The sequence below is a fragment of the Loxodonta africana genome, chromosome 25 (genome assembly GCF_030014295.1).
Source record: "Loxodonta africana isolate mLoxAfr1 chromosome 25, mLoxAfr1.hap2, whole genome shotgun sequence".
Taxonomy (NCBI): Eukaryota; Metazoa; Chordata; class Mammalia; order Proboscidea; family Elephantidae; genus Loxodonta; species Loxodonta africana.
This window is the reverse complement of record NC_087366.1, coordinates 37,438,167-37,454,786: the sequence shown is the minus strand read 5'-3', so window position 1 is coordinate 37,454,786 and position 16,620 is coordinate 37,438,167. Positions and strand designations below refer to the sequence as shown.

Here is a 16,620-nt window from a genome sequence, read left to right as displayed (position 1 = left end):
CGTATCATCTGCGGTTGTAGCTGCATGATCTACAACAGAGACCTTATGATCTTACGTCCCACAAAGCTGAAAATATTTATGCTCTTGACCTTCACAGGAAAAGTCTGCTGACCCCTGCCCTAGAGCTATATAGCACATTTCTAGTCATCAACAGAGAACACTTAGGCGCCCTGTTTTGTGGAGAAGATCTCTTCAGTGTACCAGTGGGATTCTCCCCTACCCCACCCCCCAAATTGTAATTGTGTGTTTACTTGTCCTCTTCCCTCCACAATGTGAGCTCCTTGAGAACAGGCCTTGTGTTTTATTCCTGTCTGCAGCGCCAACCCCAACCCCAGTAGGCAATTCTTGAGTTAACAGTTAAGGAGATTCCATTACTTCCCTCACAGAGCCTAGAGTTGGCTCAAGGAGACAGACAAGAGAACAGCCCGTTAAGTAGAAGAGCTAGAGTGCTGGAAAGCCCAGAGTGCTCTGGGAGCTCGTAGGAGGGGTATCAGGCCCAGCCTTGGGAAGCCTGGGAAGGCTGCCTGAAGGAAGTCAGTGCCAAAGTTGATTATCGATTCATGTTGGGGAAGGAAGGTACAGGGGAGGTGGTAACAAAGGGAACAGTACATGGGAAGGCCTGGAAGGGAAAGACTTACAGGGTGGTGCAGGTTGGCTGAAATACAGCTCTCAGCTGTCAGCGAGTGGAGGGTGGGGACTCCCCCCCTGCCTGGGCATTGCTCTGTATTGTAGACGCTGAAGAGCTGCCTTCAGCCGCTACCTGCACGTTATGGTGGCGGACTCCCTAGCTAGTGCAAGCCAGCTATCCATCAGTTGCTGTCACATTGACGCCGACTCTTGGCGACCCTACATATATCAGAGTAGAACTGTGCTCCATAAAGTTTTCAATGGCTGGTTTGCCAGGCCTTTCTGCCGTGATGCCTCTGGGTGGACTTGAACCACCAACCTTTCTGTTCGCGGCCAAGAGAATTAACCATTTGCATCACCTAGGGATTCCAGCTATAACTCTATTGGGTAGTTGTTTATCCCAGACAGTAGTCTTCTATCAGCAATCCCTCACAGATACAAAAGTATTTCCCTGCTTTGGGATCTGAGTTGCACAGTGAAGAGGGCAAATTTCAAGCCAAACACTAGGATGTGATTAAAGAGAAGCATACAAATGTTGGTAGACCGATCCTGTGGTCTTTGGTCCCCAAAATCTCTGGCCTTAACTCAGTGTAAGTAATCAAGAAACTTGAAGTGATAAAGAGGACCAATTTAAGAACAATTTTAAAAGTTCTTTAAATAAAACTCAATGCTTCAACCATAAAGAGCAGCAAAATTCTGATACATGCTCTGACTGGGATGGACATTGAACACACTATGCTGAGTGAAACCAGACACAAAAGGACAAATATCATATGACCCCCACGTGTATGAAATATCTAGAATAGGCAAATGCGTAGAGACCAAAGTTTATTAGTATTTACCATGAGAGGGGGGAAGGGAGGGGTTATTGCTTAAAGGATCCAAAGTTTTTGTTGTCATTGTTGATTTCCTTCAAGTCAGTTCTGACTCCTGGTGACCCCACGTGTACAGAGTACAACTGCCCCATAGGGTTTTCAAGGCTTTCACTTTCCAGAGGCAGATCGTCAGGCCTTCCTCCAAGGCCCCTCTGGGCAGGTTTCAACAGCCAACCTTTCCGCTACTAGTCAGCATGCTTAAGCCTTTGCGACACCCAGGAACCCCCAGAGTTTTCATTAAGGATGATGAAAAAATTTGGGAATGGGCAGTAGTGATGGTTGCACATTGAGCTTGGTGGATGTAACTAATGTCACTGAGTTGTACACATAAAAATGGTTGAAATGACAAATGTTTTGTTATACGTATTTCATCCCAATAAGAATTTAAACAAAAACACCCTCAGTACTGACCGAGCAGCTGTGGTGGTTCACAGTGAGTGCAGTGGGACAGCCCTTCCTCCCTCCATGGCCTGGGAATGGGGATGGATGCAGAGCTAGCTGCCCCTTTTGCTGCCTCTTGAACAGAAGCGGAGAAAACCAGGTGCCAGCAGGAGCGCGAGCACATCCTCGGGGCGGCAGGCGTGGACCTGCAGCGACCCAGGCCCCCTGGCCTCTTTGTCCCCGAGTGTGACGAGCATGGACACTACGCACCCACCCAGTGCCACGGCAGCACCGGCCACTGCTGGTGTGTGGATTGGGATGGCCGCGAGATCGAGGGTACCAGGACCAGGCCCGGAACGCAGCCCCCTTGTAAGTACACAGGTGGCCCAGCCAGGCAGTGCCAGACAGGGGCCTGCCAATTGCGTGCGTTTCCTCATTGGAAACCCAGGGTAGGGGCCGGGGGGTCTTTCTGCCTGACCTTGAATCTTAAACCGCTTCATTTGCTTGAACCCATTCCATCTGCTTTCCAACCTCTCTCTCTTCTTCTCGCCTCTTTCCTCTCTCCTTTACTCACCCCTTCTCGGGGCTCTCTCTCTCTCCTCTCCTCACCTTCCCTCTCATCTTTCTTATCTGTGCAAAAATGTGCTTTGTGGGATCTGGTTCACTGAACTGACAATTGACTGCAGGGTGGGTGTCTGTGCCTGGGGTTCCAGGGGCGAGTGCTGTAGGGGGAGGTAAGGCTTCTGGATATTTCCGTGTTGGCCCTCCTTCATCAGAGGCATCACTAAGGTATAGCAGGCATTGGACCGGCCCTGGGCACCTGGCACCACTGAGCAGTTTCTATTAACCAGGTACAACCTGTGGTGTGTCTGTGGAAAATGGCTTCTATGGCAAGCACTAAAATTGCGCCCCTGTCCAAATATCTGACACTTCTTTTTTAGATAACTTTATCATAGTAAAAAAAAAAAATATCATAGTATCAGCTCAAAAATACAAGTCAATAAATGGGCACAGCAGCTTAAGGGCAAGGACAAGAAGGCAGAAGGGGCAAGAAACCTGGTAATAGGGAACCCAAAGTTGAGATAGGGAGAGTGTCAACATGTCATGTGGTTGGCAACCAGTGTCACAAAACAATTTGCGTATTGTCTAATGAGAAACTAACTTGCTCTGTAAACCTTCATCTAAAGAACAATTAAAAAAAAAAAGTCAAGCTTGTTAAACTTTTATTTACATTACCGTGCTTGAGGAAGGACGTTGGGCCATATTGGGTTAACAGAAACTGCTCGGTGCTAGGCGCCCAGGGCTGGCGCAATTCCCTAGGTAGGCAACTGGTGGTGGGCACTGTTCTCATCCTTGCATCATTTGTTGCCTTTCCAATTGTGTCCATGCTGGGTCAGTTTTAGAATTCAAAGAGCAAACAGCCACAGAAGTTTCTACAAGCTGGTTCTACGACACCCTGTGGTGGTGCGCACACCCACACACATGCGTTTGGGTGTTTCTGCTGCCCTCTGGCCTTGTACACTGGCATCTCCTCCCGCAGGTCTCAGTACAGTGGCGCCCCCAACTCACCACGGACCGGTAGTGCCTACCACTGTGATCCCCCTGCCACCCGGGACGCACTTACTCTTTGCCCAGACTGGGAAGATAGAGCATCTCCCCTTGGAGGGAAATACTATGAAGAAGACTGAAGCTAAGACGTTACTTCATGCCCCGGTGAGTGTTGGCTCCTTGTACGCTGTGACAACCTCCATTTCCAGTGAGGTGGAGAGACCAGCGGCTCGTAGTCAGACCAGGAGCCTGGGGTGGAGCCCTGGAGCCAGGGGGCTCATCATTCCCTGTGACCTAGGGTCCTTCTCTAGGTGAGGGCACTGTACTTCCTGAGCTGCCACAGGGCTCCGGGTGAGGTGGGATCAGAAACAGAAAGTCCTTACAGGGATCTGTCCCCCTGGGCAGGGCTTCATGTGAGCTTTGTATTTTGCCTGTGTGCATCTGCTGGGTTTGATCTTTCCATTCCCACCAAAATAAAGGGACTTATCTTTCAGCCACAGATCCTCATATCTGCCCAGAGACGGCAACAAGCTTTGGGTTAGAGACTTTTAAAAGCTTCAAAAATGCATTTAGTGAATTGGGAATTTTTATCCGTATGATAGAGGTTGGAACCCTGGTGGCACAGTAATTAAGAGTTCAGCTGCTAACCAAAAGGTTGGCAGTTCGAATCTACCAGCCAGTGAAAACCCCATGGATCACAACGGTCTGACCCACAACCAATCATGCAGATGAGGCAGGATTGGGCAGTGGTTTGTTTCCTTGTGTATGAGGTTGCTATGAGTCAAGGCCGACTCCATGGCGTTTAACAACAAAAGGTGGAGGGGAGAATGCTGAAATAACAGTATAAATATTCACTATGTCCCTATGAACCGACCTTCTGTGAAGGACATGTCTCCTGATAGCCCTGAGCTTCTCAATGGAAGATCATCCTGGTCCTCCTCTTCCATCATCCCCAAAGCCTACCTCCTGAGCCTTTCCTTGGGCTCATAATGTCCAGCCCTCTGTCCATGACCTGAGACCATTGTTCCCAGGCTGTCAAAGAACCGCAGCTTGCCAGAGAAGCACTCACGTGCTGAGAGAGTACATGCTACCAGCTTTTCTCTTAAGTTTGACGGGACAGCCTCTAAAAAGATGAACCCCTGCCCTCTGAACAAGAGAAAATCATGTGTCCATGTTTTTTAATTTTGAAATAATGATAAATTCACAGACTGTTGCAAAGATAATACAGACAGGGCCTGTACACCCTTCAACCAGTTTCGCCCAGTGATTAAATACCTGTCATTTTCACATAATTTAATATACAAGGGATCTGAGCTAGGCTTTACCATACCAACCTATGGGGCAGATGGGTTATTGTGAGGCAGTTTGTACTGTTTTGGGTAATTTGAGTTACTTGGTGTTCTTACTAGGATGAAGATCACTATATTTCTAAATGTCACCATAATTTGTCATACATTAAAAACCAAAACCCATTACCGTCGAGTTGATTCCAACTCATAGCAACCCTAATAAACACTTGTTAAATGAATTAGTGGCAAATAAGCCATTGCCTCTTCTGAGGAGAGTTTGGTTTACTTAGCATAGCTAACCCTCAATGGCTCTTCAAACATAAGTCTTTAATTTCTCTTCAAGCACGGTAATGTATTAATAAAAGATTAACAAACTTGACTTTTTTTTTTATTGTACTTTAGATAAGGGTTTACAGAGCAAATTAGTTTCTCAGTAGACAATACACGTATTGTTTTGTGACACTGGCTGCCGACCACATGACACGTTGACATCCTTGTCGAGGGTCTTCTTCATTTTCCCTGACTCTCTACCTTACCAAGCATGATGTCCTTCTCCAGAGACTGGTCCCTCCAGATAACATGTCCAAAGTACGTGACACAAAGTCTCGCCATCCTTGCTTCCAAGGAGCACTCTGGCTATACTTCTTCTAAGACAGACTCGTTCATTCTTCTGATAGTCCATGATATATTCAGTATTCCTTGCCAACACCATAATTCAAAGGCATCAATTGTTCTTCAGTTTTCCTTATTCATTGTCCAGCTTTCGCATTTTCTGAGGCTGCCTAAATGGCAAAATAAAATAAACATAAATGTACCAGTTTTAGGATCTGGAGTTTTTTGCAGAGTTACCATTACTTTTTATGTACACTTGGTCTGGTGGGTGAATTTATCCAGAAGGGGGTGAAGCTATTTTCTTATGATTTCTTCTAGAAGCTTTATAATTGTAGCTTTTAATATTTGCATATGGCATGAGGTCAATTTGAGGTTCTTTTTTTTTCCATATGTCTATCCAGCTGTTCTGGCACCGTTTGTTGAAAAGACAGTATTTCCTCATTGGCACCTTGGTGCCTTGATCAAAAAGCAATCTTTTGTACATGTGAAGGTCTATTTATGGACTCTGTTTGTTCCATTGATCTATTCATGTAACTTAATGTCTTAATTAGAGTAAGTCTTGAAACCAAGAAATGTGAGTCTTCCACCTTTGTTCTTTTTCAAGCTTGTTTTGACTATTTTACAGTCTTTGCATTTCCCTATATATTTTAGAATAAGTTTTCTGTTTCTACCAAAAAAAAAAAAAAAAGCCTGCAAGATTTTGGTTTTGATAGACATGTCATTGGTTCCATAGCCCTTTAAATAAACAGAATTGATATCTTAACAATGGTAAACCTAACAATCAGTTGATATCATTTATTTCTTATTTTCGTCTTTAATTTCTCTCTACAGTGTTTTGTAATCTTCAATGTAGAGATCTTGCATGTTTAAAATATTTATTCCTAAGTATTTTGTTTCTTAATGCTATTGTAAGCATCATTGTTTTTTAAATTTCTTTTCTTTTTTACTAGAATATAGAAGTACAATTTTATATTGACCTTATTTGTATTTGACAACTTTGCTAAATTCAGTTTATTAGTTATAACAGTTTTATAGATTCCCTAGGACTTTCTAGTAACAATCATACTGTCTTAGAGTGGGGTGGTTTTACTTTTTCCTTTTCCGTCTTTGTGTTTTCTTTCTTTGTTTTATGTCCTTTGTGTAGGCAAAGATTTTATGAACAGTATACAAAATGCATTAGCCATAAAGAAAAAAATAATAATTTGGACTTTATAAAAATTGAAAACTTTTGCTCTTTAAAAATACCACAGACGCACATATACAAATGTACCCATTGCCATCGAGTCAATTCCGACTCATAGACCTTATAAGACAGAGTACAGCTGCCCCATAGGGTTTCCAAGGATTGGCTGGTGGATGCCAACTGCCAACCTTTTGGTTAGCAGCCATGCCCTTAATCACTGTGCCACCAGGGATCCTTGTATATATACATACACACATATACATATATGACATGCTATATATTTACAATATAAATACGAAAAAAAATTTTAGCTGAAATATATAAAGAACAGCAACTCAGTAACTCTAAAATGGGCAAAAGACTTGAAGACACTTCATTAAAAAAATATTCAAATTTGTGTAAGTATGTGAAAAGATTCTCAACATCATTAGTTGCTCAGATGCATGTGGGTGAACCATTCTCACCACTGGTCTTCACTTACAGGATAAAGTTATCATTGGACTTGCCTTCGACTGTGTGGACAAGATGGTTTACTGGACTGACATCAGTGGACCTTCCATTGGGAAAGCCAGTCTGCATGGTGGAGAGCCAACCACCATCATTCGACAAGGTGAGGATGCTAAGATCACTCTTCCTTTTTGGTTTTGCTTCTAGCAGCCAATATGGCCCTTTGAAGAAGGTGGAGATTGGAGTGTATGGTTGCTTACAGGGTATGGTGGTTTGAGAGGGGCCTGGTCTTCTGCCTCAAAACACCACCTTTTTCAGACCCCTCTGAAGAGTCATCCAAGGACTCTGGGGTTTGTTGCCAACCTAAGGAGAATAAAATTAAAACAAGGTAAGTGCCCACACGTTTCTCAGAAAGCTTATATAGTCAGTTTTAATGGACAATAAAGGCCAAACTCACTGTCCAGTTTTGTTTTGTTTTTAATTGTGGTGAATATATATATATATGTATATATACATATATATATATATGCAAAACATTTGGCACTTCAACATTTTTTACATGTACAGTTCAGTGACATTAATTATGTTCATCATGTTGTACAGCCATCAACACTATCCAAATATTTCCATTACCCTTCATAGAGGCTCAGCGCCCCCGAGCAATCCAGTTTTGAGTTGTGTTTTTCCCTCTCGCTACTGACCCTAGAATTCATTCTCAGAGCATCTGTTCCATAGTGTGCTTCACTAGGATTTTCCCAAAGGTAAAAGGCACGAGAATCAAAGCTAGGAGGGTCACAAGCATATTGGCAAATATTGACCCTGATAGTTGAGTCTATTCAGAAGACAGCTTTCAATTAAGGGGTCGTCATTTCAACCCGTAACATTCTGGGAGATAGCTCTCTCTCCCCTCCTCTACCTCATCCCCCTGGCACTTGCTCAGGTTGCCTGTGCCAGAAAAGTTCAACAAATCAGGCTGAACTTTTGCAAACATTTCCCAGCTGTCTGCTTCATTACTGATGATAAAGTGCGTGACACTTTGGCACAGCTTCCCCCTCGACATTTAACTGCAGTTCTGTAACTTAAGGATGCCAATTTAAGTGAAGGACTCTATGCATTATTTTGATGTCTGCATTCAACAAATCAAAACTGTTTTATGTGGTTATATTTTATCTAAAGACCATTACAATAAAAATCCAAGGACTCATAAAAATTCCCCTGTGTTGAAAAGGTCAAATGTTACATGTTGCTTAAGTAAGTGACTCATCAGCTGACTTGGGAATATTTTCACTCAAAAGACATTTTCATACTGATGATAAAAAAAAAAAAAAACTTGTTGTATAAAACCATCTTGCTTCCTTTGCAAATATTCAAATCAAAGATATATCTTTAAAACATAGGCGCTTCATTTTGTATTTCCTTTTGCTTTGGGCTGAATGTAGCTTGTCTGGTTCCCAATTTAATGTTTCCCTAATAATTAATATTCCCGAAGGGTCTCTCTACCTTTGGACAACCCTGGGGCATTTGTTTTCCTTCCATGACTACACTAGAGGTGATCAGTGGAGAATAAGCTGAGGTTGAATTAAATATGTCTGGCTTTGGACCTTTACCCCAAATTCCCTTCTGAAAACCGGTGGTCTATTTAAATAACTTCTGCTAGTTGTTATGCTTTGCTTCAGTGAACAGAAGTTTGAAAATGCCTTTTTGCATTTTCTCTCTCTCTGTTAAAAATGTTCTTGCTATTATCTGCATTTTAATGTCAAAACCCAGTGGAAGAGGTCAGTGTGGGCTATTTCCTGTTGCTTTGAGAGCTAATAGTCATCCAAGAAACCTCTGAGCACAGAAAGAACCATTCCAAGCAAAAGCCTACTTACCGCAAGAACACAGAATTGACTCTAAATGCAATCTTTATAGAAGAAAGATCATCAGGAATTTTTTGTGTGTTTTAAAGAGAGAAAGCAGCTTCCGCGTAAATCCTCCCCGTGATGCAGGTTGCTGCTTCAGGAGTGAGTGTACGTGGCAATGGGCATCTTTTCATTTTCTTCTTCCTTATTTCAGACAGTCTGAATCCCGGGCTTCCCATTCTTTCCTTGAGTTAAAGCCTCAACCAAATATTTTTATTAAATATCATAATCTGTTTCCTTTCAACATAAGCAATGGAGAATATATTGCCTTGCTGTTTTTAGCCTTCTCCCTTTGGCTACACAGTAAAGGGGAGAGTTTCCAGGCTTTTCCTTTGGTACTCTGGAGTCCTGGTGGTGCAGTGCTTAAGAGCTACAGCTGCTAACCAAAAGATCGGCAGTTTGAATCTACCAAGCACCCCTTGGAAACCCTTCTGGGGCAGTTTTACCCAGTCCTATAGGGTCACTATGATTCAAAATCAACTCGACGGCAACGGGTTTGGTTTCTTTGGTACTCTAGCCCATAAAGAAATATTTTCCTGGTTAGTGGGAGGACCCAGTTGCTGTTGGGTTCAGAATCAGGACGGGACTGTTTTTAATGAGACAATATGACATGACAGTATAACCACATGACCAGGGTTCCTGACGTGTCTGGTAAAGATGCTCTTGTCTGAATAGCCATCCCCCTGTTTTCTGCCTGAGTGTGTGTTCTGAGCAGCCCACCTCAGTCATGCAGGTCGTGCTCATTCCAGACATACCCCAGAATGATTTATCCTGGTTTAGCTGCAGAGATTCTGAAAGCTAGAAGGAGGCTCAGGTGGTCATTCTCCCTGTCCATTCGCCTCTAGGGACGTGGGAAATATTTTAATACTTGTAAGGCTCCACTTTGGGTTTGAATAATAAAGATCTTGTTCAACTGCTGTTCCTACCTCTTAATAAGCTGCTGCAGGCAAGGGTCCTGTATGGGGGTGTTGACATTTCTCACACGACGCCCATGATCACATTAGGGGTCTGGCGAGGGCTGCGCGAAGGGCACTGAAGGTCTGAATCACTTATATGTTGATGAAAACACACAGTATTGGGGTGGTTTCCTCATCCCCCAGGCCCCTCTGTGGGGCAGCTTCATTCACTGCTTTGCCCTCGCTACTTACTCTCCAGCCATACTAAATCACCTGCAATTCTCTGATCAGAAGAGGTGACAGAATCCTAAGTGACACCGCTACCATCCAAACTGTCATTTTGTTAATGGTCTGATACCATTTTTCATACATTGTTTTAGATTTTATTGTAAAATATATATAAAAAAACAGTTGCCGTTTTAAGGGTACAATTCAGTGACATCAGTTACATTAATTCACCATGCTGGGCAACCATCACCACTATCCATTTCCAAAAGTTTTTCATCATCTCTAACAGAAACTCTGTATCCCTTAACCAATAACCCCCACTCCTCCCTCCCCCTACCTCTGGTAACCACTAATCTACTTTTGTCTCTACGCCAAAATTTGTTTTTATTTATAGTTAGGAAACCAGTGCAGTCTTGAACCTCCAATCATGTTAGATGGGAGCTAAAGGTTTACATTTTAATCAGCTTACTCTCTGACAATCCCTGGCCGGAAAATAAGTTGCTCATAACTTAGTAAAGGTCTCTGGGACTGATCACTGACACCTTTTCTCTGTACTCCTTATACTTTATAGAAACAATAACAAGTAAACTATGACTTTTTGAATTTATATTTGCCTGGAATGCTCTTATTTTTCTATCCAATAATTGATGAATAAGATAAATCTATTTGTACCATTCGCCATATTAAGGTCAGTCAATGCCTCCCCTTTGCCTGTGAGATAAGCTCGAAACTCATCCATATGCATCCTAACTTTATCTCTGGCCATTTCCCCACCTTGGTGTCCTCCATATAAAGCCACCTACAGTTCACTTTGTTGCTGTTAGGTGCCATCCAGTCAGTTCTGACTCATAGTGACCCTCTGCACAACAGGAGGAAACACTGCCCAGTCCTGCGCCATCTTTGCAATCGTTGTGATGCTTGAGCCTGTTGTTGCTGCCACTGTGTCAATCTATCTCTTTGAGGGTCTTCCTCTTTTCCGCTGACCTTCTACTTTACTTTTGCTGTCCTTCTCTAGGGACTGGTCCCTCCTAATAACATGTCCAAAGTACGTGAGACAAAGTCTCGCCATTCTTGCTTCTAAGGAGCGTTCTGGCTATACTTCTTTCAAGACAGATTTGTTCGTTCTTTTGGAAGTCCATGATATATTCAGTACTCTTTGCCAACACCATAATTCAAAGGCGTCAGTTCTTCTTTGGTCTTCCTCATTCATTGTCCAGGATTTGCATGCATATGAGGCAATTGAAAACACCATGGCTTGGGTCAGGCATACCTTAGTCTTCAAGGTGACATCTTTGCTTTTTAACACTTTAAAGAGATGTCTTGCAGCACATTGCTCAATGCAACGTATCTTTTGATTCCTTGACTGCTGCTTCCATGGGTGTTGATTACGGATCCAAGTAAAATGAAGTCCTTGACAACTTCAGTCTTTTCTCTGTTTATCATGATGTTACTTGTTAGTCCAGTTGTGAGCATATTTGTTTTCTTTATGTTGAGGTGTAATCCATACCACAGGCTGTGGTTTCTGATCTTCGTCAATAAGTGCTTCAAGTCCTTGAAGCATTTGAAGCAGTTCACTTTAAGCTATGTCACATCTTCCTTTATACCTCCATTTTGGTCCCTCTACCTGGGAACTGTTATCCAGATCTTTGCCTGAGGGATTCCTATTGGTCCTTCAGGAGCCAACTTTGTCACCTCCCCAGGAGTCCTTCCCTCGTCTCCCCCAGCTGGGTCCAGTGTCCCCCTGACAGCCCTGAGCTCTGCACTATGATTAGCTGGGAGCCCCTTGAAGGCAGGGACCATGGCATAGTCATCACCATAGTCCCCACGCCCAGCAGGGATATCATGCCCAGTGAATGGAGTGGCATTTTTGAACTTGCCATTTTGAATGTTGCTTATCACATAAGCAACATATATTTCACATTCCTATTTGGTTGCTCAAAGTGGAAGGGCTGGAAGCCATGTGAAGTAAAAGATTGTGAAGATGGTGCAGGACCAGGTAGCGTTTCATTCTGTTGTACATGGGGTCACCATGAGTCGTGGGCCAATTCGACTGCAGCTAACAACAACAACAAATCAGGAAAATTTAATCGCACCTGCTTAAAAAAATCAGAGGAGTTCTGTGTTTGGTTATAGATCTTGGAAGCCCAGAAGGCATTGCCCTTGACCATCTTGGCCGCAACATCTTCTGGACGGATTCTCACCTAGATCGAATCGAAGTTGCAAAGCTGGATGGCAGCCAGCGCCGGGTGCTGTTTGAGACCGATTTGGTGAACCCCAGAGGCATCGTAACGGATTCCGTGAGAGGGTATCTTTGCGTAAAATATGTGTGTGCATCTGTTCTGTTTCCATCTGCCCTTTTGGATATTGTCAAATGTCAGGCTCTAATTCCAGCATTGCTCTTCGAAATGAATGAGTACAGGGTATAGTTGGTGACTTGTAGATAGCCACTGTGAGATGCCAGACCATCTATGACAAGCCCCTGTTATCATGGCTCTAATGTACTGTTGATTTGATACCACGTTCTACTTCAAATTTTTTTACCAAAGACTGGAAGTTGACAGCTCAAAATCGGGTATTTCTCATATGAGTTGAATGTGCATGAACACCCAAGCAGTATCAACACTACGAGAGAATCAGGGTAGAATATATGCACTCATGGGCTCCCTCCTGGGGGCAGACCCAGCTGGGAGCACTTCAGAGAGCCCCTCCTATGGGTTTTGGCAGTGCGTCAATGTTCTCCCCACAACCCTTTTCTGCATATTGCAGGCTCGGTATCTTACACACCAATCCCTCAGCTCCTTGACACTTGAAGTCCCTTTTGAGACTATATCCCTTATTCTGTGGCACTCAACTACCCTCTCTCCCTCCCCCGCTCCAGCGGCAGGGGCCTTGACCACCACCTCTGCCAGCATCTGTGCCTGTGCCTTAGTCCAGTCCCCTGGGTCTGCTGTGCCTTCTGCGTGGTGGCAGGATATGAATTCTCATGTGTTTATGGCAGCATGTTTAAGGGAACTGAATTTGTTAGTAACATAATGACCAAATTAGTGTCTTTGCAAAGGAAAATGTGTCATATCACTTCCTGTCTTAGTTATCCGGTGCTGCCATAACAGAAATACTACAAGTAGATGGCTTTAACAAAGAGAAATTTATTTTCTCATAGTCTAGTAGGTGACAGGTCCAAATTCAGGGTGTCAGCTCCAGTGGAAGGCTTTCTCTCTCTGTCAGCTCTGGAGGAAGGTCCTTATCATCAATCTTCCTCTGGTCAAAGAGCTTCTCAGGCACAGGAACCCCGTGTCCAAAGGACTGCTCTACTCCTGGTACTGCTTTCTTGGTGGTATGAGGTCCCCAACTCTCTGCTTACTTCCCTTTCCTTTGATCTCTTGAAAGATAAAAGGTGGTGCAGGCCACACCCTGGGGAAACTCCCTTTACCTTGGATCAGGGAGGTGACGTGAGTAAAGATGGTGTTACAATCCCACCATAATCCTCTCAACATAAAATTACAGTCCCAAAATGGAGGACAACCATACAATACTGGGAATGATGGCCTAATCAAGTTGGTACACACATTTTTGGGGGGACATAATTCAATCCATAACACCTCCATAGCCTTTTTAGTTATTCTCTGTTTTCTGTAGCTTCTGTCTGTTCATCATAGGGTCTTTTTAAATGCTTTTGCAGACTTTTTCTCATGCATCTTCATTATTTCTCTTCCTCTTTCCCCTCCTTTCTCCTCCAGAAACCTTTATTGGACAGATTGGAACAGAGATAACCCCAAAATCGAAACAGCCTACATGGACGGCACAAACCGAAGGGTCCTCGTGAAGGATGACCTGGGCTTGCCCAACGGGCTGACCTTTGATGCGTTCTCATCTCAACTGTGCTGGGTGGATGCAGGTGATGACGCCTGGGGCTGGAGAAGTGCCCTTTTTTACCCTCTGTGAGCAAGCCTGTGTGTATAGCAACAGCATTTGTACCTGGGAAGAGGGTACAGAGAAATCTCTTTCCTTCCTTTCACAAGAGCACATGCCCAAGCTGTACATCTGTGGTCCAAAACATATTGTTTCTCTTAGGCCCCAAGCTTGACACTATGAGGTGAGTTTTCACTCTTCTGAATTAGGACCCAAAATCGGCCCAGCTTCTGTTTTTTCTGCAACCCAGAAGCTATGAATGGTTTTATAGTTTTAAATGCTACATTTTAAATGGTTATAGACGTACCTACTGATTTTCCAGCCCTTTAAGAGAAAGCTTGCTGACCCCTTTCCTACATGGCACCACATATGGCCTGTGGTTGCCTGGAAGCCTATTAAGCAATTCACAACTTATACATTCCTACAGCTCCCTCTTGTCGCCAAGGGCTTAGGCAGGACTGTGAGCCCAGGAGGATACAGGCATACAGTCCATCCTTTGTGTCTCTGCCTCGGCACATTCTGGGCCTCCCTCAAGCCAGGGATGTGGGCAAGAGGCTCAGTCGGGGAGGAACATCAGTCAGCCATCAAGTCTCTGTTCTGGATACTACGTTAGGTGCCGTGGGGGTACAGAAACTGTCAGACATGGTCCCGGCCCAGTGAAGGAGTAAGTCGTGACCAGGTAAATGAGAACACAAGCATTAATTTCAGTCATAATGCAGGCATTGACATGAGGCCATGCACAGTTGCTCAGCAAGTGGTGCAATTTAGCACTTCTTTTAAAAAAAAAAAAAATTGCCGCGAACTTGACTCTGACTCAGGGCGACCAGGTGCGTCAGAGTAGACTGCGCTGCGTAGGATTTTCAGTGGCTGAGTGTGCACAAGTAGATCACCAGGCATTTCTTCTATGGTGCCTCTCGGTGTATTCAAATCCACGAATTTTTGGTTAGCAGCCGAGCAAATTCACCATTTATAGTCATTTACTTAGCAAATGATTCTTAATGGCTCCAAATTCCAGGAGGGAAGGTCTGGAGGGGCTGCTCTAAGGAGGGACATGAGCAAGAGCAGGAAGGGGCATACTTCCTACTCAGAGACGGCTACCTGGGGAGAGAGAGGGACCAGACGCCAGCAGCTCTGGGAATGGGTAAAACGTGGTGCCATTCCTTGGCTCTGGCTCACTTCCACCCATCAGAACCAGGTGTGGGTGGCAGGAAGGAGATGGTGTTGACCACTGAAAGGGGCAAGAGAGGAAAAGAAGAGGCAACTTTCTAATTTTCAATAGCAGGCCCCATGGATTCCCAAGGATTTGTCACAGTAACACGGAATTTCTCTCACCCTTGCCCTCGTTGCTCTTGCTTTTGACACAAAGGGACCCTTTCTTTCTTTTTTTTTTTTTTTTTATAATTTTTATTGTGCTTTAAGTGAAAGTTTACAAGTCAGTCTCTCACACAAAAACCCATATACACGTTACTACACATTCCCGATTACTCTCCCCCTAATGAGACAGCCTGCTCTCTCCCTCCACTCTCTCTTTTCATGTCCATTTCACCAGCTTCTAACCCCCTCCACCCTCTCATCTCCCCTCCAGGCAGGAGATGCCAACATAGTCTCAAGTGACAAAGGGACCATTGCTTGCATGAACAATGGACAACTTGTCTTCCCTCCACACAGGCACCAAGCGGGTGGAATGTATAAGCCCCGATCAGCCCAGCAGACGCAGGATTCTTGAAGGGCTGCAGTATCCTTTTGCCGTGACCAGCTATGGGAAGAATCTGTACTACACAGACTGGAAGACGTATGTGGGCTGCTGCGTGTGGGGTGGCCGGCTTGCCCTCACCCTCTCACCCTCTGTCTCTGAGATGCCGGAGCCCTTCCATCTGGCCTCTTGGCTTGACCTTTGAGCCTCCAGAGATAAGTCCCCCTCTCCCTCACCCTTCTGGTTGTCAGTAGACAGGAAAGGGTGGTGAAGAAGAAGAAGGGAGGGCAAGGTACCTGGAGGAGAAGGAGGAGTAGGGGGTGTCATTTATTTCTCATCTGGATGCTCTTGGCTGGGTAGCTTCCAGTTTGTAAACTTGGGCTTCCTAGTGTGCTCTTCTCTCCCCCAGAGCTGCCTCAGGGTCACTAGGCTCATGGGCTTCATGCCTTGGTGCCCCCTACCCCATTATAGTTCTTAACCAGCAACATGTTCACAGCCCTGAGCCACCCCTTCCTTCAACCAAAAAAAAAGCCCATTGCTGCTGAGCCGATTCCAACACAGAGGAGTTAAAACAAGGGCCAGGGTTGTCCCTACAGAAAGCTGATTTCCTAGCCTGGAATTTTAAGTGGGAAGGGAGAGCTCTCTGGGCTTTGTCCTCTTTTTTTTTTTTAAGAAGCTAGAGAAATGGGCGAAACATGGTGCAGTTCCCATGTGCATCAGAGTAGAACTGTAGGCTTGACCTACTTCGGGAGGAGGCAGGGCAATCTGGGAAGCCAGGCCATGGTGTCTGTTTATTACCTCCAATTTGTCCTCAAAACTACCAAAGGGATACCCTGTAGAGAAAAGGTCAAACCGGTAGATAAGTTTTTATTCTGGTGCTTATAGGAATTCCGTGATTGCTGTTGATCTTGCTATTTCCAAAGAGACGGATGACTTCCACCCTCACAAACAGACGCGGCCATACGGCATTATCACTGCCCTTTCTCAGTGTCCACAAGGTAACTCGCTTGTACCCTGTCTGGTGTCTGGGG

At 44.5% G+C, this 16,620-nt stretch overlaps 1 protein-coding gene across 1 annotated transcript in view; it reads left to right on the top strand.

Moving 5' to 3' along the window:
- The window catches only part of NID1 (nidogen 1), an 89,162-nt gene that overhangs the window by 69,678 nt on the left and 2,864 nt on the right, over positions 1-16,620 (top strand). Inside the window, exons 13-19 of the mRNA XM_003410906.4 lie at positions 2,028-2,252; positions 3,424-3,596; positions 6,999-7,125; positions 12,121-12,292; positions 13,725-13,882; positions 15,565-15,688; positions 16,475-16,587. Coding sequence (XP_003410954.2) covers positions 2,028-2,252; positions 3,424-3,596; positions 6,999-7,125; positions 12,121-12,292; positions 13,725-13,882; positions 15,565-15,688; positions 16,475-16,587 — 1,092 coding nt within the window. The remainder of the gene's footprint in view (positions 1-2,027; positions 2,253-3,423; positions 3,597-6,998; positions 7,126-12,120; positions 12,293-13,724; positions 13,883-15,564; positions 15,689-16,474; positions 16,588-16,620) is intronic.